This window comes from Abramis brama (genome assembly GCF_963993115.1).
Source record: "Abramis brama genome assembly, chromosome: 10".
In the NCBI taxonomy this organism is placed as follows: Eukaryota; Metazoa; Chordata; class Actinopteri; order Cypriniformes; family Leuciscidae; genus Abramis; species Abramis brama.
The window spans coordinates 20,885,542-20,910,639 of record NC_139972.1 but is presented as its reverse complement, the minus strand read 5'-3'; the positions used below and the strand labels follow the sequence as shown (position 1 = coordinate 20,910,639).

Genomic DNA, 25,098 nt, shown 5'->3' with positions numbered 1-25,098 from the left:
TATATTACAAGTTTGTGTCTGTCATTGTATTTCTGTGAATGGCATTTTACACATTTGTGACTACTTGTCTGCAGATTCAAATTCAGAATACAGGTTTGTGACTATTGTCTGCGAGTACATTTAACTTCAGATTTTTATTTGACATGTTTTCACATTGGAGCTGTGAGTGTAAATGTTCACGTACAAGTAGGAATATTTATTGTACAAGTTCTCAAATTCACATCTACGTGCTCTCGAGCTTTACTACTCTTTTACCTTCATACATTTCCCTCCTAAAAGCACATAGATTAATAAAAGGCATTGAGATGGCATGCGCACAAGCTCCATGCTGTCAGAATGACTGGAGGCCAGCCAGATCAGGAGCGCTAGATCATGAGAGTGTGAGAATGAGATGGCAGAACAGAGCGGGAAGCTACAAATGGAAAAAAAATAAATAGAGCATGCAATGGTGAAGGTGAGGTATAATGACTTTAGTCTTTAGCCAGCAGTCTTATTTGGAGATTTGGAGACACCGAAAAGCTTTTTGTTGGTCCTGTTCACTTCCTCTTGTGTGTAATTTATTATTTTTTATGACACCAGCTGACATCAAAATGAAAGAGTTTGTCTGATACAAATCCCAAGCTCTGTCTGTTTCTTATTGACCTGTTTTAAAATATGATGGTACCAGTATGGTGTTTTGATGATAACACTACATTTTCTGTTATTATGAAGAAAATAAATAGAAGGTAAAATCATTAGTGAGAGGCGGATGAGTGTGCTTTGAAGGATCGATAATCATTTGTGGTTTTGTTTGCTGTGCATCTGTGCAAAGTGGCTATAATCACCCTCTTTCTCTTTTTTTTTATATGTATCCCCATCTATCCATCTCATGCTCTTTCCTTAATGGGCTTAGAGAGTCTGTACCGTGTAAGGAGGCCGAAATGTGTCCCTCAGACTAGCATTGACGGAGAGGAAGCTGAGGTAACATTATCCTTTTTAAATATTCAGTATTCTACTGCTTTCTTTTCCATAATATTGTGCTGTGACTTTTCCGTGTCCCTTGTCCACCAGAAGAAATGTCAAACACATCTGCTGGTGCTGGTGGTTCACGGGGGGAACATACTGGACACAGTGGGTGGAGAGCCAGGTGCAAAGACTGCAGATGTAAACACCCTGTCCTCAGTATTGGAGAAAGTATCCCAAGCTCATTTCCAAGCTGCAGCTCAGCATGTCGTCCTCAAGTTGGTGCCGTGTCCAGCTATATGTGCAGAGGCCTTCTGCCTTGTGTCCAAGTAAGTAGCTATTACTGAAAGCAATTTTTAATTGGCATGTTTTTTTTGGAAATGCGCCATGGTATTCTTTAAAGTAAATACCATTGTGTATATAGGCTATCATCTAATACCGTCACGGTTTCCTTTCAACTGTACTGTTTTGTAACTGGTTGGACTGGCTTCATTTCCCGGCATGGAGGGTTTTGCTCAGTTGTGCAAACACACTATGAAATGAGATCCCACATACATAGATGTTTTGTTATGAAGTCATGGGAACACCCTTAGGTGAAACTGTCTGAATGCTCAAAACTAACTTTATGGGAAAATGCTGAGGCAGAGGCAGTTGTTTTTCTGAACTCAATATATATACACACACACACACACACACACACACATATATAAATATATATATATATATTACTTAATATTTAATACATTAGAAATAAATAATTTGATAATGAATTAAATATAAACAGACTTAACATACTTTATATGGCAACTTCACATAATTCACATTAATCCTATTTCAGTATTTTTCACAAATAAGGAAACTGTTGAAAAACATGAATAAAAAGAAAGTAAACACTGTAACCAACAGGGCACTATGTAGTCTGGTGTGCTGGAATCATATTTTTTCAAATAAAGGCAAGGTAAATCTAACTTCTCTTACAGCACAGTGAAAATAACACAAATATGACATTGGACAACTATATATAGCTCAGCATAGTTTATAATCAAGAATTTAAAGTTTGTCGATCGTTCGTCTCCAGTAAAGCTGAACTCTCCTCATTCAATTCACACGGACAGACTGTTACGCACACAGTAGCCTACGTAGGTTTTTATGCAATCTACAAATACACACTTCAGAAGATCTCACAGCTGGATTCGAATAAGTCTGCAAGGTTTGTGAAATTAAATGTTTAACAGATTACAGTACTTCATTTATTTCACATTTCATTACCCGACAAACCTGATTGAATATGTTAAAAGCATTGCTGAACTTTATTGAAAACAAGCGCTGACTAACACTGTCAGATGCCGAACACACTGATCCAATAAAACTTGATGAAGTGTCTGTTGCTGTTGGTCGCTGTCTGTCGGTGCAGTGTGAATTGGCCTTAAAAGTCGACACGCTATTGAGCTAAATGTCCCGCTTACGACAAATTGATCAGACAGAAAAACTTAACGGCCGATGCCGATATTTAAAAAATGGCAAATATCGGCCACTAATTTGAGCAACATTTTACAGATTTATTTCCTCAAATAAGAGCCCATTCAGGGCTCCAGACTGCAACAAATGGGCTCCAAATTCTGCAACCTTTTTTCTTGCTGGTGCTAGTGTAAGCCCGTTTAAATCAGTCCAATGGCGGTTTCCGATAGAAGGGTGAAGGTCTCTGCGTGTTACTGTCTTTCCGCGTGGCAAAGTAATTTAAGCTTTTATCTGACTCCATTTTATTTCTGACTCCATTTTATCACAACCTCGAATTTAAGTTAGATTGGCAATTGGTTATTGGTCAATTACATAATAGTTTAGCAATACATTTGATCTCGCCAGTTTAGGTCACTAAACAGAGGTAATTGCTATATACCTGAGATCGGTCGCATTCACGCGTACACAATCAAAGATACTTTGGTATAGCCCCCGTGATTGCATACACTTGAAATTAAAGTAACGTTTACTTCAATAGAGGTATGGCCACTACTACAGATATAAAACCAACTTTACTTGTCTTATAATATGTGTATGTGGGCAGCTTTACTTGCCCACATACACTTATCTAAAGTAACATTAAATTAAAACAGAGGTCAGACACACCCAGATTTAGGTTGGTCAAGCAGCACGTTTGCTGCCCTAAACGGAAATTCACTTCTTGTCTTTGCAAAACACGTACACTTGAATTAGTGCCAAATATTAGTCGTCACTAATCTGACACAAAACTGGCAGTAACATACGAATCCATTTAATCTACTCGGGAACAATTTCAGAGTCAGTCAGAATAAAATCAAACGTAACAATTTATTATGTCAGGTAAATGTATCATGCCAATATCATAATCAGTTCAAAGATAATAAATACAAAACATCAAATGCTCTGGAATAAAGAGAGAAGATGCGAACCTGACATAAAATACATGATGCGAAATACATTTGCGTACACTCAGCATCACGGGCTAATTTGAGTTTCAAATCGCCCTGAGCCTCTGTTGCATTTCTTTATATAGACAGAAACTTCTTTCACATGGAAACATTTGCTAACAATGGGAATTTGCATTCAGAGTTTACATCTTTTGGGAGCAGGATGCCATTTGCCTGGAGGACACACCCTCCTCTGTGTGCAAGTTATCTCTAAACTCTTAAATACCTTATTACCTTTTGGTTTACTTCTTTGGGAATGAGACCTTTGTACCAGTCGGACTGAGACATTTCGAATGATACCAAACGTGTAATACTGTATGATGATAATTCACATTAAACCATATAGATTCTTGGGTGAATTTTGGTGATCTCAGCATGAGAGAGAAGGAATGGGGGAAGAGGGAAATAGATGTATATTAGGATGATTCTGAGGTGAGACTTGCGTCTCGATTGGTGCACAAGAGTGAGTTCAAATGTTAATTTCCTTTGGTCTCTCAGAGAGTTGCCCTCTCTTCCAGTTTTTCCAGTCTTACACTAGTAAATTTTGTTGGAGGTCGCACTGGTGCCACCACCACATTGCCCAACTGATAAGAGCTGCCATTTCTGTTCTGTTACTGAAAAACATCAAACGGCAAACTAAACAAAAGCGGAATGAAACTGCGCTTCTCATTTGAGCTGCTCAGTTTATCAGCTCGGACCAATATTAGACTGCGCGGCACGAGTTCAATCACACGACACTGTTACTACACAGCACCAGGAAATCAAGTAAGAAAGCATTTTAATTCACTGCAGTATTATCGCTGCAAGATCTAGTGTGAAGCATTCAAATTCAGTGCAGAATTCTATGTTATATACTATATATATCAGATCAAAAAGCACTGACGTGGAAACCAGGAGAAACATTGTGCCATGAACGAACAAGTTATATCCATAAATCACCAACATCCACCATGGATTTAATGTAGTAACGCTAACAGTAACCATGGTATTGTGGCAGAAATAGTGGAATGTTTTTACATTATTCATTTCAGGTTTCGTACAACCTTTTGAGAGTGAAATTCAGGCACTTTACAAGGACTTTCCAGCACCTCAAAGGTATAAATATTATCCAATTTAAAATTATTTTTAAATTGTGATTACGAAAAAAATATATATATATTGCATTTTTCCCCTATAAATTTTTTTTTTTGTTTTGTTTTGTTTTTTTCATATTACTGTTGTTAATAATATTTATTTTTATCTGCATCTCAACTAGTTCAGTGCTTTACTTTCCAAGAAATAAACATGTAATATAATAATAATATAAGATTAGTTGCTGCACTTATCAATGCAAACCAATAGTCCTGGTGGAGAGAGACTATACCGTTCAAACATTTGAAGTTGTTAATATTTTTTTTGTCATGATCTCAGCCTGTATTTCCCTGTTTCCTAAAGGACTTTTATGTTGAAGTGTTTTGTGTCCCCCCTGGTGCTGTGTTCATTTCCTGTTTGCCTTCTGCTTTGCTTGTTTCCATAGTAACCCTGATTAGGTCTTGATTGTTTCCCAGGTGTGTCTTGTTTGCTCATCACCCCATGTCTATTTATACCCCAGCTTCTCTTGTTCTTTGTCTAGCTTTGCCTATACATGGTTATATCGTGTGTTTGTTGCAGGTTCACGTGCCTATCTTGTTGCTTGTTTAGAGTTATTTCAGTTGTCCTGTTTCAATACATTTTTCTGCACTTGGATCCAACACCTAACAGCAGCCACATTGCAGATTTAATGTTTTGAAAATGAGTGTCTTATGCTTACCAAGGCTGCATTTACAGTAAAAACGTTAATATAGCAAATTACAATTTAAAGGTCCCGTTTTTCGTGTGTTTTTGAAGCTTTGATTGTGTTTACAGTGTGCAATATAACATGTGTTCATGTTTCGCGTGTAAAAAAACACAGTATTTTTCACACAATTTACTTATTTGTATACCGCTGTTTTCACTGTCCTTTGAACGGGCTGATGACTTCCTTATTCTATGAAGTCCCTCCTCCAGAAAATATGTAACGAGTTCTGATTGTGCCAGCGGTTCCTGTGTTGTGATTCGACAGCAGCTTAGCGCACGTTGCCCGGAAAGGTCATGCCTCTTACCATAATGTGGAGATGCATGCGCTCAGGGAAGGCCAAAAAAGGTGATTTGACTCGGGATGAAAATAACAGCGTCTCGACGACATGGCGACAAACACACTCTACAAACGCAACTCTTCTTCTTCTCCATGGGAGCGCAACAAGACCACGCCCCCCTTTTTGTGTATTCCTGTGGGCGGAGGTTAGTCAAAAAACTGTTCTAGTGACGTCATTAAAGAAGGAAGTAGAGGGATGTAGTCCAAATCGGCCGTTCGCTGTAGGCGTCTTCTGTTAAATAAAATATCTCGCTTGGCATTGAACTTTGAGCTTTATAATTTTACAGATATTATTTATACTCTAACAACAACATTACACACTAACTAAAGTTTGAAACATGGGATCACGAAGAATGGGACCTTTAAATTGCAATTTAACTTATTGAAACTGTTGGATTCTCATGCTAAACAGCCAAAGTTTAAAAAAAACCAAATTGGACGTACTGTATGACAGAGTATTTCTGTGCCAAATACACTCCTTCAAGATTCGTATAAGTTTCGGAAAGTTTTTTTCCGAGTATGGCCCTGTATGACGTCATAAAGGGCGGGATTCCTTGTATGGGCACTTCTCCCTGAAAAGCGTGCGCACACATCAACCAGAGCGAGAGCAAGAGCGAGCCCATCAACGTGCAAGTTCGGGTTACGGAAGCCGTCTGCATTTCTGCACGGCACGCCTCCAGGAGCTCGGCTGTTTTCGGAAAGACCCGGTACAGCGTATCTGTCTTTTATAAATCTGATAAAACTAAAGACTCTTCGGAGATATGAAGGATAGGTACTCAAGATTAACATGAGATTGTCAGAAACTGCGCGTATTATTATAAAATATTTTTGTGTTTACTGTGATATATTTTTTTCAGGATTCCTTGATGAATAGAAAGTTCAAAAGAACAGCACTTGTTTGAAATATTATGAATGTCTTTACTGTCACCTTTGATCAATTTATTGCATCCTTGCTGAATAAATTTATTAATTAAAAAAAAAAAGGAAAAAAAAAGTGTATTGCAATGTAAATTCACCACCCTTACGGCCACTGCTCTTATTAATTGTTAATTTTCACTAATTCGCAGTATTTTAAATTATAAAGTTTATATTTTACTTTAAATTTTCCCTCTGAAAAGTCCTGAAAACAATTCCCTAGGTTAGGGAGAATTTGTAGTAATTTAACATATTAATTTGCATTGCCTTTTGCTCAGCATCTGTTCATCTCATGCAAGTAGAACAAGAGTTCAAATAAGATACATAGCTTAGGCTTAATTTGATTTGTTTGCTTTTGTCGGCCCTCTGCCGCTGTTCATTTATAAGGGATGAAGCGAATAAGAATTAGAAGACAGCCCCAAGTAAGCATATAACGCTAATACTTTCTGTGAGAATCAGCCTTTAAAACGAACAGAGTCCCTTCAAACCGTAAAAGTGGATCAATCGCTTCAAGGGCTCAGTGGCTCAGGGCCCTTCTGAGTTATTTCTTCTATAGCTTTAGGCCTTTTATGTCGGTTTGTTCTGTCTTTGTCATCACCTGGGTGAAGCAATGAAAATGGAGGAGCTCCATAGGGTTGGAACAAAGAGCAGAAGAGGTTCTTTGATCACATGATCACAATATCTGCCTGCTCCCATGGCGCACACAGTCTAATAAAAAAATGTCAATCACTAGGGTACCGTGGAGATTAACATGATAAACCCTGTTCATGAGTGACATACAAACTGCATTTGCTCTTTTGCTTGTGATTTTATGGTTCAGTGCTGGAGCTGCAGTGAGTATTAACCAACCTGAGCAAAGGACAAATGGATAGATGCAGAAACCATGACCAGTTTTATGCCTATCTGTCTGCATTTGTCCAGTACTGAGACAGGGGATATAATAAAAGTGATATAATATTGAACAACAGCCTGCAGGGAGAGACAGTTGTAATTGTTGTAGATCATAATCGTGCTCCCTGGATACAGAATACACAGAAACACACATTTACACATGCTTCAGAATCATACAACAGGGTTTTCTTTTCATCAGCACGACTTCCTTTTCCTTCCCACATGGTTAATGGAGGCATTAGGCTGTCATTTTACGCCGCTACTTAGCCCGAGATCAGCCAAAACAACATCAGAAGGCTCTGGTGCTCCAGGAAGAGACATGTGGCTGATTTTATCTCCTGCTGTGTCTTGCCTGTTGGACAGCAGCAGCGAGGACTGAACAATGGGGTGAATCTTTATTTATTTTTTTGCAGTTTGACATTATTCTTGCAGTTTGTGAATTACACACACACACATATATATATCTAATCTATTTGATCTGCTGGTTTTGTCTATTAATCTTTTTTTTTAATAATATTTGAAAACATATGGTTTTCAAAACAGATGGTTTGCCCATATGAAGGTATATTTATTTTAATAATTTTTTGCATCCTTGCTGCAGTCCACTTTGTGACTTTTGAAGTGACCTTGTGAAGTTTTTATTTTATCGTATTTTCATTATTGATAGCTATTGGTTTAATACATTTTTGTTGTTTCAGCCCTAATTTATACTTTATAGCAGTATCTATTTAATCTATTTAGAAAAATCAGTATAATAAAGTTATTGTTTTACTGTAATGAATTTTAAAAACTTCTGTATTATAGTCAAGAGAATCTTCTGAGAATCACCATTCAGAATATTGAGAATTGCACAGGAACACTAAAGTAAAACATTTTGGTGATAATTTGAGAGAATTGGTGAGAAAAACATAATGGTCCTACAAATTGACATTTTATAAATAAATAAAAAAAATTATGCAATTTTATAAATTGACATTCAAATGTTTTTCTTTTTTCTTTTTATTTCTTTTTGGTATTAGGGTAAAATATGACCTTGGCATGTTTTTGTGAGAATCACCCAGTCAAGGCTCACTGACAGACAGTCCAGACGTTAACAACTCACTGCCATGTTTAGAGCCTCTTTTATAGCGCACACATCTTCTGTCAGTAGAGCTGCCATGCATGTATGTTCTCAGTTCCTCTGTTTAAGAGCTAATGAGTTCCCTTTCCTAATGATGTGTGCTTACAGATGTGGCTTTACAGTATGTGTGTGTGTGCAGCGTCTTACACACAGAAAACACTCAAACATGCATTAGCAATGAGGGGCGGAATGTTATGGAGCTTTGTGTTTGCCGTCTCCACACAGGATTTCCAATTAGCAACTCTGGTAAAAAAGCTTCCACATTGATTTTCTCTCACCAAAGCACAGTGTGCAAGTCAATTAAATACGTGATTCCTGGAGTAAAACAATTTGGGGCTCTGTCACAGCTCAGATAGGAAGGAGGTGTATACTGATTCGTCTCTCGAGGACAGCCCCACCTGTGAGCGTTGATGGTGCAAGTCTGCTCCATATTCCTCTTCTGCTTTGGGCTACAACCTGTAACTCCTTGTTAGTCTTAGGCCTGTATCTTTGCCACTTTAAACATTTTATTATAGGTCCATTTTATTATCTGGTCCTCGATTTTTGAACAGTCTGTGCATTAGTGGTGGAGATCTGATTGGCTTTTACATGCTTGCATCAGTAGGTGGCGACATGTGACTGTCAGTGATCAACTGATTCATTCAAAGATGCTGATTCATTCAGGCACGAGTGAGTCATTGAATCATTAATTCAACTGATTAGTTCAAAAACTTTTATTTGTTTATCAACCAGTGAATCATTGAATCATTTACTCAACCAGTTTGTTGTAACATACTGATTCATTCAGGAATGAGTGAGTCATTATTCACTCAACCAATTCATTTATGTATGAGTGAACTATTTCATTATTTAAATGCTGATTCATTCAGGAACACGTTATTGAATTATTCACTCATACGATTTGTTCAAAAACACAGATTCATTCAGAACACCATTACGGTGTAAAATATGTCTGACACTTTATGCTGTACATTTGTTTAGAACTATTTTCAGTGGCAGAGCAAGAACAGAAAAAGCAATAATGTGTCTAAAATGTAAGTAACTATATTTACTTTATTGCATAAAAGCTGCATCACTAAGCAAGTTGTTGGTATTGCTTATTTATGAACTCTGGTAGTAGGACAGTATTTTACAAATTTAAAGCTATTTTTGTTAACTAATGGATTTGTTTGTGGCCAATGCATCTTGTTAGGTCCCTAACATCATGGAAAGGAAGAGGAAATATTTACCATTTAACAATCTTATGTTGCTTGAGAAATAGAAAGAGATGCATATCTTTTATCTGAGCCCTAATGGTCGGAAGAGAGATCCCATTAATGAGAGCTAATGCTTTATAAACATAAGTGAGACTTATGACTCCCCTGCAAATTAGATCTTCAGATGACTTTCTTACATGCAGCAGTGTTTGTGGATGTCTGGTTAGATTTCAGCTCCCACTTGTGCATTTGCAAGAGGTTTTTTGGCAGTCTGAAGGTGGGTTATTGATCAAAACTCCTTCCTCTCACCCTCCTCAGCTGGAGTTGGGTTATTTTGAGACCCAGAAGCCATCGCCTGTGGAGCAGGCTAGCAGGGAGTACAGGGGTCTTCATTTGATCTGAGTAGGCTTGGAAGGTTTTGTCTTTGAAAGAACAGGGGTCACTTCTCCTGTGTCAGTTTTACCAACGTCGTTAATGAGGGCGGTAGGATTAGTATGCTAGGATTAGTAAGATGTTAGATGGATGGATGGATGGATGGATAAATGCTTGTGTTATTGATTTATGCTTGATATTCATAACAGAGAGTTAAATATGTTAATGACTATGATTTTATATGGTAGACTTGAAATGTTGAACTACACTACCATTAAAAAGATTTATTTGTTTTGTTTTTTAAAGAAATGTATTATGCTCAACAAAGCTGTATTTATAAAAACAGTAAAAAATATTTTCTATATTAATATTTTTTTAAAATGTATATTTATTTATTCCTGGGATGGCACAGCTGAATTTTTAGCAGCCATTAATCCAGTCTTCATCCTTCAGAAATCTAAAATTCTGATTTGGTTTGGAAACATTTCTGATCAATGTGGACTTTTTTTTTTTTGCTGATAAATAATTTTGTGAAAAACAATAATTTTTTCTTATTTTGGATTTGAATAGTAAGTTTAAAAGAACGGCATTTATTTGAATTAGAAATCTTTTGTAACATTATAGATGTCTTTACTATAACTTTTAATCAATTAGTGCATCCATTGAATAAAAGTATTAATTTCTTAAACATATCTTAATTTGTGTTCTGAAGATGAACGAAAGTCTTACGGGGTTGGAACAACATGAGGGTGAGTAATTACTGACAGAATTTTCATTTTTGGGTGAACTAACCCTTTAAGGGAGGGAAACTAGATCATCTAATCAATATTTTATGACACACAACAAAGTTCACAGAGTTCTTCTTTGTGAATTTCTATCCCTCTTTCTAACATTTTTTTTTTTTTCTGGTGAGATTTTTTTTTTTTTTACTAGTTCCCTCAGGTAAAAAATTGTAGGCAGCTCAAAAAGACATGTTCTTAAGGTGCTGTTTTTGCTAAGGACATGAATAACACCTCAAATCATTCAGCTTGTTGAGAGCAGGTGTGCTATTACTTTTCAAAGCAATCTGACTTTAAATTCTCACCTAGCGAAGAAGGGAACTGAGACTCGCCTGGGCTTAATGGGCTCTTTTGACTAAAGTAACCACCTAGAACACTAGTATCCACCTATAGCACCACCTAGCAACAATATCGGCATTTTGAAACTGCTCAGAATACATTAGCAACCGCATAACTAACACTCACAGAAAATATTTGAAAAAATATTGCTGTATCATGTTAGTTTAGCCTGGACCTAGTGTTTTCTTTATATAACATTTTGTAACATGGTTTGTTTTTACAGTTTATTGTTGTTATTCTGTCTTACTACAGCCATTTGAATTTGTGAAGGACAGCCATTTGTGATGGACAGCCTACAAAGCTACACTTGAGAGCTACCTATTGAGAGTAAACACTAAAAAGTATCAGAAAGCACAGTCATTACCCTTAAAAATTATGACAGGTTGTTAGACTTCATTACCCAGCCTGGCATATTCATATTAGTGAGGTATCAGCAACAATGCCAGCTGCTAGCATGGACCAAATATTAATTACAGACTGTGTAAATAAATAATAAATTCAGTTAGGGGGCATACTGAGTGGTTTGGAGGTGCTCCTCTCCTGCTGTGGAGCATGTCTAATAGGGCTGGCCCCTGGTCTGCTGGCTTGTTACTGTAATGGCTGTGTCCTTCTCCAGCTAAGAGAGTTCATGTAAACATGACAGGAACTACTGTTCACACAGGGTCATAGCGCATTAGCCTAGCCTTGTAAGGAGTCAGGGTAAAGATCAGTGGGCAGAGCACAGTTTGGAGGAAATTTTTGCATGTTATCAGAAGAATACTACAACAAAATAGCAGTAGATCATAAGAGAGGGACAAAGGAGAAGACGACTTTCTCTGCTGATTAAGATGTAAATGGACCCGCTTTTGTGGAACATTGGGCAATGTCACGAAGACTGATTACAATGAGCTTATGAATTATCATTATAATCAGAGAAGTGACTCCTCTGTGACTTCCTTCAGCTACATAGTTTCCCCCAGACAACAGGATGATAAAAGGAGCTTGACTACTATTTCAGGTCTCCAACAGACAGATCCATTTGGGACTTGTTCATTTCCACTTGGAGGCATCACCTTCAACAGTCATTTATCACAAGTAGCCTGTGCCACAATTCGCCAAGCAACAGCCTATCACAACTACACACTTGGGAAGTTTCATATCTTCGCTCTGCACATCACTGCCATTTTGTCGCCAGGGTTTGGCACTATTCAGATTAGAATTGAGAATGAGTGTTAAATTCCAAATCAGTACTTGAATGTAAATAAATTTGAATTGAGGTAGCAAACATAATCCAGAATTGCAATTCGAATTTGAAATAAACGATTTAAAATTCTAACTATATATACTTTTTTTTAACTTAGGGCAGTTTGTCAAACCAGATAAAGCCAAATTTGCAAGTTTTGACCACTTAGACCACTGATTGGTGTTTCTCCTCAAACAGGTACAATTATTTTGGAGCTCTTGCCCCAGCACCGTGTCTCTCTGTCAGAGCCTTCGGGTCACTAATCTCTGTGCTTGATCAATGGCTCTGGGGTTAGCCCAGCTGTTCAAGGTGACAACGGTGGGCCAGGGCGATCTTTCACTTTTATGCTGTGGGCTCATGCAGACTCATGCAGTGCAGCATGATAAAGCACCTTGGCTTGCTCAGTGGTACTTGGACAAGCTCTGTAATTCCTCTTGTCGAGTTGCATCATCGTCATCTCTCTGATCTGAGTCACACTTTTTAATCATCTGTGCTGAAAAATCCAACTTTTTTTGCGGTTAGCAGTATATTGGAACATGGTAATCCGTTTGTAGCTGGTCTAAGTTGTTTATCAGCTGGTCTAAGATGGTCATTAGTTGGTCTAAGGTGATCATTAGCTAGTCAAAGCAGGTCATTAGGTAGTCAGAACTGGTCATTAGCTAGTTCAAGCTGCTCATTATCTGGTATAACTGTTCATCAGCTGGTCTAAGCTGGTCAGTAGCTGGTCAAAGCTGGTAATTAGGTAGTATGAGCTATTCTAGCTTGTCTAAGATGGTCATTAGCGAGTCAAAACTGGTCATCAACTAGTCTGAGCTGGTCTTTATCTCATCCGAGTTGGTTATTAGCTCGCCTGAGCTAGTTGTTAGCTGGTAGACATCTTGGACAAACAACAAGTTTGTAACTACTGTAACTACAACTACTGTAACTTAAAGTGGTCAGGCTGTTTTTTGAAACATAGTGGCTGGTTATTTAGCTAATTTCCAACTTGTACCAACGTATGCCGTCATTAAACTTGCTGATGTAGTGTTTTGGGAACTAAATCTCTTAAAGTTCGGAAGGGTAGCAAAACAAAAATGTTTTGTGTCAGTTGCTTTGTCACGGGGCCATCAGTATGGACTTTTAACATGCTTTTCTCTTCCACAGTCTGAATCCTTATAGCTACGATGAGAGTTGCGTGTCTAGCAGTGTAGACCATCTACCTCTGGCCGCTTTACCGCTGCTCGCCATAGCTGCTCCACACTACCAAGATGCCGTCGCGACCGTGATTTCCCGGGCCAACCAGGTGTACCACAGCTTTCTGCAGTCTCCAGAGGGACAGGGGTTCACAGGACAGGTGAGTTCAGGAGCGCCCAACAATATTAAGTTGCAGTCTTATTAGCCATTGGCAAAATGTCCATGCATAAAGCATCGCTCAAACAGAAGTCCCTTTCAAACCAAACAGCTTTCTGTTGGACAATGTGGCAAATTTGTGTGATAAATTAAACATGAGTGAAACATGCATGAGTGAAAAGTTTTCCATCCTCATGCAAAACTCCCGATTTCAACTTATTATCAGAATTGTGTTTAACAGCTACTCTCTCAAATTCTTAATTATTTGTATATGCATATGCAAGTGTATTGTTTCTATTTATATAATCAACAACTTTAAATTAATAATTTTTATTTCTTCATTGTTTTTAATTTGATTGTCTTTCACAATGTTTCATGGGATTGTAGTTCTTTCCCTCATTAAACCTGTTAAATACTACTTGTACCTTTGTGATTTTGTTGATTTTCAAAAAAAAATTTTGCTTCAAATCAAAGTCTCTAAAGTTGTGATTTACCTTGTAGCTGGTTGGTTCAGTTCATGGCTTATAACGTTTTAACAAAAATCCCTATAGGAAAAATGTATGTAAATTATACTTCTGGAACCAACCTCACAAAAAAAGTGGTCAGGCAATGGAAAAAGTGACTGCATGCGATTGCATCTCAACCCTGAAACCATTTTTGACTGCTTTTCCATGACAATCGAGATTGGGCCACACAGGCAGATGAAGGCAGTCCCAGATCAGTATTAGGAAGGCAAATGCTGTCTGGAGCAGCAGTGGGAAGGGTGTGTGGGTCTGTGGCAGGGATAGTGACTCATCAGTGATGAGTCATTCAAAACAGACAAAAAGGAGGGGGTCTTTCCACTCATCTTACTCCATAATCTCACATGATTAATACAATAACACACTCCTGTCAATTTAGGAGGCACAATGATTTCCTAAAGTGGTGACTGCAGTTTATGAGCTGTGTGTCAAGTGTTGACTCTCTAGGGAGCCGGACTGTTCAAATAGCATATTAGCCCTCACGTTTTGCAGAAAAATTGGTGTGCTTTTTGACATGGTCATAGCCGTGTAGTTCATTGTGGCACATACTCGTCTCTTGCTGACACTGATAATTAGACCTGTGGATTTGTTTGTTTTTGGAGCATCTATACATTATTTGTGCTCATCAGCATCAAATAGGAAAGCGCTAGAGTTGCCGCTGTGTTATTTCTGTGCAATTAATTAAACGTGTTATTTACTGTCAGGCTTCACTGTAGATTGAGGTGTCATTATGCAATCTTGAGATTTGCCTGACGGTGTTGATTGCATGCAATAACACTGCACTGATTCTGGCTGAATTAGTTTGTGTGTGTGTTTTGTACAGGTGTGTTTGTTGGGTGACTGTGTGGGAGGTGTGCTGTGTTTCGACGCTCTCTGTTTCAGCAACAGCCCACGACACAGCAGCCGACATAACAGCACAGAGAGCTTAAAGGTTTGTTCTTAAACACTGAATCATTCCGTTTTCTAACACATCTGTAACTTCTTTTGTTCTTTTCTTTCTTGTCTTATTGTGGTTCTAGTAAAAAATCACTTTTAGTGGGAATGCACTGTTGACATTATACAGTGAGGAAAATAAGTATTTGAACACCCTGCTATTTTGCAAGTTCTCCCACTTAGAAATCATGGAGGGGTCTGAAATTGTCATCGTAGGTGCATGTCCACTGTGAGAGATATAATCCAAAAAAAAAATTCCAGAAATCACAATGTATGATTTTTTAACTATTTATTTGTATGATACAGCTGCAAATAAGTATTTGAACACCTGAGAAAATCAATGTTAATATTTGGTACAGTAGCCTTTGTTTGCAATTACAGAGGTCAAACGTTTCCTGTAGTTTTTCACCAGGTTTGCACACACTGCAGGAGGGATTTTGGCCCACTCCTCCACACAGATCTTCTCTAGATCAGTCAGGTTTCTGTGCTGTCGCTGAGAAACACGGAGTTTGAGCTCCCTCCAAAGATTCTCTATTGGGTTTAGGTCTGGAGACTGGCTAGGCCACGCCAGAACCTTGATATGCTTCTTACAGAGCCACTCCATGGTTATTCTGGCTGTGTGCTTCGGGTCATTGTCATGTTGGAAGACCCAGCCTCGACCCATCTTCAGTGCTCTAACTGTGGGAAGGAGGTTGTTCCCCAAAATCTCGCAATACATGGCCCCGGTCATCCTCTCCTTAATACAGTGCAGTCGCCCTGTCCCATGTGCAGAAAAACACCCCCAAAGCATGATGCTACCACCCCCATGCTTCACAGTAGGGATGGTGTTCTTGGGATGGTACTCATCATTCTTCTTCCTCCAAACACGTTTAGTGGAATTATGGGGGAACCTTCCGTGCCATGCATGATTTCAAACCATGACGTCTTAGTGTATTACCAACAGTAACCTTGGAAACGGTGGTCCCAGCTCTTTTCAGGTCATTGACCAGCTCCTCCCGTGTAGTTCTGGGCTGATTTCTCACCTTTCTTAGGATCATTGAGACCCCACGAGGTGAGATCTTGCATGGAGCCCCAGTCCGAGGGAGATTGACAGTCATGTTTAGCTTCTTCCATTTTCTAATGATTGCTCCAACAGTGGACCTTTTTTCACCAAGCTGCTTGGCAATTTCCCCGTAGCCCTTTCCAGCCTTGTGGAGGTGTACAATTTTGTCTCTAGTGTCTTTGGACAGCTCTTTGGTCTTGGCCATGTTAGTAGTTGGATTCTTACTGATTGTATGGGGTGGACAGGTGTCTTTATGCAGCTAACAACCTCAAACAGGTGCATCTAATTTAGGATAATAAATGGAGTGGAGGTGGACATTTTAAAGGCAGACTAACAGGTCTTTGAGGGTCAGAATTCTAGCTGATAGACAGGTGTTCAAATACTTATTTGCAGCTGTATCATACAAATAAATAGTTAAAAAATCATACATTGTGATTTCTGGATTTTTTTTTTTAGATTATGTCTCTCACAGTGGACATGCACCTACGATGACAATTTCAGACCCCTCCATGATTTCCAAGTGGGAGAATTTGCTAAATAGCAGGGTGTTCAAATACTTATTTTCCTCACTGTATATACTGTATATATATACTGGTATATTACTGATATATTTTGCATCCCTAAAATTGAGATCTCTTAGACTGCAATGAGATGTTATTGGAGAATAAATGGAGGCATTTGCTTAAGTCTTCTGCTTCTCTGTTTTTTCCCCTTGTTAGTATCACATCTTTAAGGTTGTAGATGAGATCTCAACAATGCTGCAAACTCTGCTCAGATATGCCAAGATGTGAAAGCCTGAATATCTCAATATCCAAAATGTCTCATTAAAATTCATAGCAAAATAATCTGAGCTATTCTATCCACATTTATTTTATAGCTTTAACTCTGAATGTTGACAGTTGTCTCATTATCTATTTCTATCCCTGAATGCTCTGAGACAAAGTCGATGAAACATCACCAAGAGCTCAATTTAGTCCTCTGAGCTATGAAGGAGCAACTTCTGAGCAAATTCCTGTGGGTTTTTCAATCAGATCTTCAGGGAGCACAGAACATCTGTCACACCAGGCAGACTTTGACACTCTACTTCAGCACTCGCTTATATTATTTTCACAATTATATAAACAATGACTCTATTCAACCAGCTGTCTCACTTTTCCCACACACTCAGGATAACCCTGAGGTCAGTCCGAGCCTGAGCTCCAGCAAACGTCTTAGCAGGAGCAACATCGACCTATCTGCCCCCAGTGAGACCCGCAACAGGAGAACTCCACTCAGCCGCAAACAGAGCGACTCGTATGATGGAGACTCTTCTGGCAGCCAGCACCACCCATTCCTCAGCAGGTACAGCATACAAGAACAGAGACCAAATGCTGTTTTATGATGCTTTAAGTGAGTGTTTCTACTGCAATATTTTCTCCATGCAGAGACAATTCCTGAAGAGGCATTTTCAGCATTGCTCTTGTTTTTTTTGGAGTAGTCTGACATGTTAACATTGGCCTAACCAATAGCGTGAGTTTGAGGTGGGACTATGTTTTTGTTCAAACAATGGCAGAAGAGAATTCAATTTAAAATTCTTTTTGCAGCAGATCAGCATCCTTAGTCATTCTCTATTTTTTGGATTATCAGTGAATCTACTTCTTTTCTGGTAAGAAGAAATCAGAACAAGATTACCCAGATGTGTCCCGCTGGCCAAGCCATCCATAAATGTGTCACTCTTTTTCCCATTTCTGTTTATCAATATTGGCTGCTCGATGGCATGTTGCGTGCTGCAGTGCTATTAATAGTCACAGCTGCAGTCAGTGTGCAAGTACTGTATGAGAGAATGAGGCGCTGACTGAACGATGCCTTTTCAATAGAAGTTGCTCAATGCCACGGCGGCAAAGGTCCAAACATCCAACTGTTTATCTTCTAAATGATGCTATTTAGGGTATTGATGTGTCAAGAGAGATTTCTCAGCACTTTTGTTGTCACAAACCTTCAGCACAGCTCTTTTATTAAAATAGTTCCTAAAACAGTAGCATTCCGTGTTTTACCCTCGATTAGAGCTAGTAATTTGTTATGTCACTGTGCATAAAATTACATATCAAATAAAGTAGTACTTGTGCAGATTTGAGGTAGGGTTAAGCTGTGTCATGTCGAGGGGTAAATTAAGTCACTGAAGAATAAATTAAGAATAAATCAAATTTAAACACAAATAAGAATAAATACATTATTTTAAAAAGCTCTTTGCAATTTCCCAAAATCTTAAATGCTATATTATATGATATTATAATATAAAATTATAATTAATATATTTATTCTAAAAGTTGTGAAACATTTTTTAAAACTATTTATTTACAGGATTTATGTATGTATTTATTAATGATGATATTGTACTATTATCCTGAATATTTTAATGTTGTGAAACAATTTTCAACATATTTTGCATATATATTGTAATTTGTAATATTAAACTTCAGTTTTTTTAAATATTCAAAATGCAAATATTAATATTATATATTATACTGTAATAATCAGTATATTTTATTGTAGTGATATTTTCAACATGTTTTTTACATAATATTTCCTGGATGCAAAGCTTTCTAGCGCTATTAGTTAAGTAACTTGCACAACTTATGCGGAAGCATCTGGCACACTTTACCCCACAGGTGTCATTTTGGGAAAAGTGCTTCATTTGATAATTCATGCTTAATCTTTTGTCAAATGTGACAAATTAAATTGTATATTTATATGTAAGTTTAAATATTTTGATAAATTTGCTGTTAGCTCAAACTCATTTTATTTATATATCTAGAAAATACATATTGATATGCAAAAATAAACAAAAAAAGTAGTGGTTTTTTTACAATAAAAATGCTTGCTTTAGGGCACCATGGTGCCACCACTAGGTTGGCCTAGTGATTGATATTGATGATTGATCTAGCGACCTTCTCATTACCAGCTCTTGCATTGCAAGTTATCTTGCCATAGATTTTTATATCTTGGGCTTTGTGCAGTTACTATAGGGCCGCTTAGAGAAATGCCGGACAAAAGCACTGACTCTCACCCAGGACTGATAGCGCTGAATGATTGATCTAGCGACCTTCTTATTACCAGCCCTTGCATTGCAAGTTATCTTGCCATAGATTTTTATATCTTGGGCTTTGTGCAGTTACTATAGGGCTGCTTAGAGAAATGCCGGACAAAAGCACTAACTCTCACCCAGGACTGATAGCGCTGGACTGGAGGGAGACTTATCACTTAGCTCATCCATACCCCTCAGCTGTACTACATTTCACTCCCAATCATCTGTCCCCGGGGCCCTGTACACCCCATCCTTTTCACACTCAGTCTGAGGTGAGATAGCCAGTCAGAGTCTTTAAGAGCTTTTCTGTCATCACTTGTAGAGTGATGATAATAAAGACAAACAATGTGCAAAAAGAGTGGAGATTTGAAAGGCAGTGAGGAAATACTTATTGACGGTCTAGCAGAAAGATTCTTGCTGTAATCCATTGGGGTTAGATACAATTTTATATCAGGGTCCGCATTTCTTTTTCTTTTCATTTTTCAAGGAAAACTGGTTCAGACAATTTGATTAAGAAATAATTGTTGGATTTGCCGAAACCAAAACCAGGTTTTGACAACAGATAGTCAGAATTTATGTTGAAGCCCTTAGTAGCAAGTAAACTATCCGTGAGCACAACTGTGCATTGTGATTTGTTTTTTTCTGGGTATTTTGGGCGACTTAAACAACTCCCAGAATGTTCAGAGTCATCCAAAGGCAAAAACTCTGTGGCGTAACTTTTGAAGTAAATCTCATCTATGTGTGTGTATATGTGTATTCAGTTTGATACAGGATGGAACAGACCTGAGGCCAAGCAGCAGCACCAGTATAATGTTGAATCCAGGTCGCTTTGACTTTGAGGTGTCGGATTGTTTTCTGTTGGGCTGTCCTCTTGGATTGGTGCTAGCCATGAGACGCACTGTGCTTCCCGCTGTCCAGGGTTGGTGTAAAAATTCTCCAATTAATGACCAGAACATATTGTCCTCTTGATACACTGGCAGACATTCCCATTAGATTGTCCTCCTCCTCAGTCATATTTACAATTAATTTAGTCATGTCTATCTTTTCTTTTTATCCTGCAGTGTCTCAACTCCGGCCTGCGTGTTCACAGATCTTCAACCTGTTTTACCCCTCCGACCCATCGGCCTCTAGACTGGAGCCCTTGCTACACTCCGAATTCCACAAACTGCCTCCGTTCCCTGTTCCTCGCTACCAGCGCTACCCTCTGGGAGACGGCCGCTCCACCCTTATCGGTGAGTGAGATATCCCGTTGAGAATCAATTAAACTGTTCAGCGCTAAACCACATGCACAAATAAAGCACAATATTCACTCATTTGTTCCTTTTATTATGTTTCATAATTGCTTTGTCACAGTAATGCGCTTATCTTAGGCTGCCAAATTATGTGCTATTTTGAGGAATGATTCTTGTTCGGTTGTTAACAATGTTTTCTTGTGAAGAAACTGCAGTCTTTCTCACTGGATTTTTTCGGTGACTTCCTTTTTTCGTATGCATCCTTTTCCTGACAGATAACCGCTAACCTGAGCAATGCTGTGCCTTACATTATTTTACTCCGTGTCAGATTCCCTGGAGCTTTACCAAGTTCTGCAGGCTGGTGTCTCACCCTGTAATGAGGTCCTGATTTATTTAGAGCATACTTTATCCTGCTTTGCAGATGTATTTAATTGGTGTATGTCATCCATTTTAGGCTCATCCTATATTCTAGACTAGGCCTAGAACTAGAAGTAACAAAGTAAACGGAGAACTAAAGTGAAGCGAAACTAATAACAGTGGCTGATCTGAAACAAACATGATCAACAAAAATAAACATACTAAGATGAAAACATTGATTTGACATAATGAACTGAAATAATGAAAAGTAAACATCTGAAAATCTTGAAGATAACCTCGAGAAACAAAAAACTCTACTCCAAATCTGTTGTGTAAATAAGCTGTTTTAAAGATCATTTGACACGAAAGCAAATATATATACAGTATTAGCTGTGCAATCTTCCTGGAAAAGAAAAGGGATTATAACCCTCATCAGCACAATGCAACAGAGAGAGGCATCAGCCATTGAGAGGAAAGAGTCTGTGTCTCACAGGAAATGTGACACTGACTTTTAATTATATCAAGTCTCACTCTGCTGATCATAGGCGAAGAATGTCACAATATTTGTTAGATACCGAGGCATGGATGTGTCTAATTTAATGCATGCACTCACACACCACTCACACATGCTCTGTTTTTAATGCAGTAGTTAATAATTGCCATCCTAATGGAGTATCTCTGGAACGGCCTCCCATGTGTAAGGTTCTTTCATTATGAATCATTACAGATTTACTCAGCAGGCCTTTAATGTGAGAAATGTATCTGATATCCATCTGTTTTCCTGTTTATGCTGTTCCTGTGCATTTGGATTGATTCATTTCATTTGGCGGCCGGAAAATCCGGAGCCATTCATTTCAAGTAGTTGAAAACTGGGGAGTGAGATTCTAAAGCCGTATGTGGAGCAACATCACGGAGTTCTTTTTCTCATTACGCTGAAGAGCAGCATGATTCTTTCCACTGAACTCTGTATTCCTCTCCATATTGCTTTCAGCCCCTCATGCCCAGAGCTCATATACCACCTCGGCCTCATCTCAAAGGTCTCTCTTGTGTTATTCTACAGCGCAGTAAATGCTGTATCCTGTCGTGCCTTAGTCTTCAATCTTCTCTGAGTCGCCCGATCACTTTCAAGTCCAATAAGCCTGTATTTTGAGCAAGACCTCTCGCTCAATTGACCTCTCTTATTGCGTTCTAGTGTATGTTTCCATTTTTCCCGCCTAAAAGTTGAGTGTTGCTCCCCTGCCATCATGTCTCTGACCTTCAGCCAGGGTTCCAAACTAAAACTGGCTCCTAAAGTGTTTTAAATATTATAGAATCACTCAATATAGATGGACTGCAGTGCGTAAATAGTAATTGTATATGCACTTCAGTTCATTAAATGTATAGTGTGTATAGTGTTCTTCAAGTGTATACCAGGGGTGAAAAACTCAGTTCATGAGGGCCACAGCCCTGCAGAGTTTAATTAAACACACCAGCTCATGTCCTTCAGGCATATTTGAAAACTATCTGTATGTGGGTTGGTCTGTGTTGTGCACATCTGGTGTATAGTGTATTGATGTTTAACCAGCAATCAATTACATGTTTTGTGAGAAAGGGATGTAAAAGAATGAACCAAACCTATGCATACCATTTTAATTCTTTGGAGAAAATAATACAATTGTGTATCTTTCAATTACATGTTGGTAAATGTCGGTCTCAGTAAGCTCATTTTAACAAACTTGGTGATTTGGGGAGTCGTTAGATGATTCTAATAGTTATTGCTTTCAATCAGTCTGTTATATTGATTCATTAAAACCGGCTAATTAGAGTCATATTTGCAATTCGGATATCTCGAGTCCACTTGTTGATTTAAGTCAAATAGAACAGAATGATGCAGAATAGGAAACATTTTTGCATACAGAAGACAACGTTATGAAAACGATCCTCATTCACATCCTTGAAAATGTGTAACTTTGTATAGAAACATACATTTCAGGATTCTTTGGATTGAAAGTTCTAAATAATAGAATTTATTTGAAATATATTTTTTGTAATGCTATAAAAGTCTTTACTGTCAATTTTGAATAAATAAAAAAAATCGTACTCCAGACTTTAGAACGGTAGTGTACATGCCCTCTATAGATGACCAAGTGACATCTGATCACACTACATTGATGGTAATAAAATTTGCCTATAATTTTGAATAACATTTATATTTTGTTTTGCACTTGCAACCATTTTGGTCACATTCTAGAGCACTGTCACTTTCACAGCCTCAGTTTCACTTTCTGCCCCCTTCATTTATCCCCTATCTCTTATTCTCTCTGTTGCTCATGTCTTACTTACGTATCAATTATAATTGAATGGATGACTCATGAACATGGAAGTGGCTATTTAATTATATGTTTTTGGTTATCCTCTTTGATGTATTATTAGCACTGCATCTGTGTACTCTTGCTGTACACAAGTCAAGTGTTTGTTCATTTGTCAAACTAAGCTCTTACACAAATGTTTTTATCAGTGTTGTTATCACAACAGAATATGTTTGTTACCATTTATATGCATGCTTCATCTTGGTAAGACTGAGCAGGATTGTTGTAAAAAGCCCATTGCTCACATAAATAGATGGCTTTGGGAATGGTAATGAACTCTGTATCGTAAATGTGATCGGTCTCCCTGTCCGTTCCTCATGTCTGCATAAAGAGCAGTCTTTTTTTTCCTGTATTTATCCAGGATTGGTGTAATGGTGCTGTCTGATTCCAGTCCACGCTTTCTGAAGAGAGAGCTCCTGTGAATTTGTATTTTGCGTCTGGCTCTGGGGCCTTTAGTGACATGAGAAATTAAGCAGAGCAGCCATGCATCCTGTGCCCAGCAAAAACTCCTTGGAAAAGGTCAAGCGCAAAGACTGTGGGGGTTAACTCTACAAAAACGTACCCAGATAGGAGAGCAGAGCGCTTGGCTCTCTGGAGCTTTGCAGATTTGTGGCTACGGTTGGAGCGGGCATAAGCACATTCTGAACACGCCTTAGCCCAGCTCTCAGAGATGTCAGCATGACTGGAAAGCTATAAAATCGCAGGAGCTCGTTCTGATGACCAGCACTGATAGGACTGCCCCTGTTTAGAATTCACACACAGCCTCAGGACTGTGCTCCCTGTCCACCAGCTCTCCGTCCTGCTCATCGTTTCCCCTTTTCCTGACCCCTATTACCAGGGCTGTTGCAATCATTATAACTCGTCCCATCTCCTTTTTTGTAAGATTTCCACCAGCAGAAAAATATCATATATTTATATTAATATAGCAATATTTTTAGCCTTTCAGAAAATTAGTTTAATCAACAATAACATAGTAAATATTGCATCATATAACATTATAAAAATGTATATTAGTGCCTTGCCATGATACTATACAGTGGGTATAGAAAATAATCACCCCCCTTTAAAATATTCACATTTTGTTGCTTTGCAGCCTGAAATGAAAACGGACTAAAACAATTTTTGTTTTATTCAGCTGTATTTACAACTTATAACATCCAAGTGAAAGATATAATACCAACTTGTCATTAAAAAAAAAAAAAAATTAAAAAACAGAATCACCCCCCTCCTAAAAATTACTTGTAAACCCAACCAGGTGTAGTTAATCACCTTCTCAATAGCACACAAAGCCAATTGACTTTCAACTGTGATCTGCTGTGGTCATTTTGATTAGCTCAGCATGAAACAAGCTTTTCCTGAAGCATTTCAGTCCTTGGTAGTGCAACTGAACAGAGGTGAGGTGCTCTTTACTACCTGTAGTGGTCAGTGGTACACAGTTGCCAAGGTCACACACTGATATTCAAGCTCACACATGCGTGTGGTTGCGCCAGTAATGTGGGCCAGCCTAATGGGATGTTTTCTGCACAGGCTGCTGGACTAATGAAAACAGATTCAATATGCCCCGTCAGAAATAACAGGCCATGTGTGCACGAGGCAGCAGGCATATAAAAGGACAGATTAGCCAGGACGGTCACTTAAAGAATTTCTACCTGTATGTCATTCTGTATTCTCAAAGAGGGAGAAAAGGAGAGTGCTTGATCTCTGTCAGGAAGCATTTAGATCCCTTGCACAAACATAGTTTGACGTTATGGTGAGTTATATTGAGAGTGAAAGGGAGGCTTTTGTTGTTTGGTTGTGTGGTGGCTGAGGGTTTTATAAATTCAATTTAAACAGGCTCTTCTTGGGTCATGATGTGGTGTTGTCTGTAATCAATTCAGTTCTCTTTATTTCTTTATGTCTT

General features: G+C 38.3%; 1 protein-coding gene across 9 annotated transcripts in view; it reads left to right on the top strand.

Moving 5' to 3' along the window:
* pitpnm3 (PITPNM family member 3) overlaps positions 1–25,098 on the top strand; it is an 89,233-nt gene that overhangs the window by 48,868 nt on the left and 15,267 nt on the right. For 6 of the 9 annotated variants that reach the window (XR_014607889.1, XR_014607890.1, XR_014607892.1 and 3 more), the window contains exons 4-10: positions 893–960; positions 1,051–1,271; positions 13,516–13,705; positions 15,046–15,153; positions 17,366–17,538; positions 20,023–20,180; positions 20,323–20,493. Coding sequence is in view for 2 of the 9 variants with exons in the window: in XM_084125749.1 (XP_083981875.1) it covers positions 893–960; positions 1,051–1,271; positions 13,516–13,705; positions 15,046–15,153; positions 17,366–17,538; positions 20,023–20,180; positions 20,323–20,493 (1,089 nt within the window). In the remaining 7 variants the exon portion in view is untranslated. The remainder of the gene's footprint in view (positions 1–892; positions 961–1,050; positions 1,272–13,515; positions 13,706–15,045; positions 15,154–17,365; positions 17,539–20,022; positions 20,181–20,322; positions 20,494–25,098) is intronic. The other 3 variants (XR_014607888.1, XR_014607891.1, XM_084125750.1) reach the window with 1 other exon arrangement.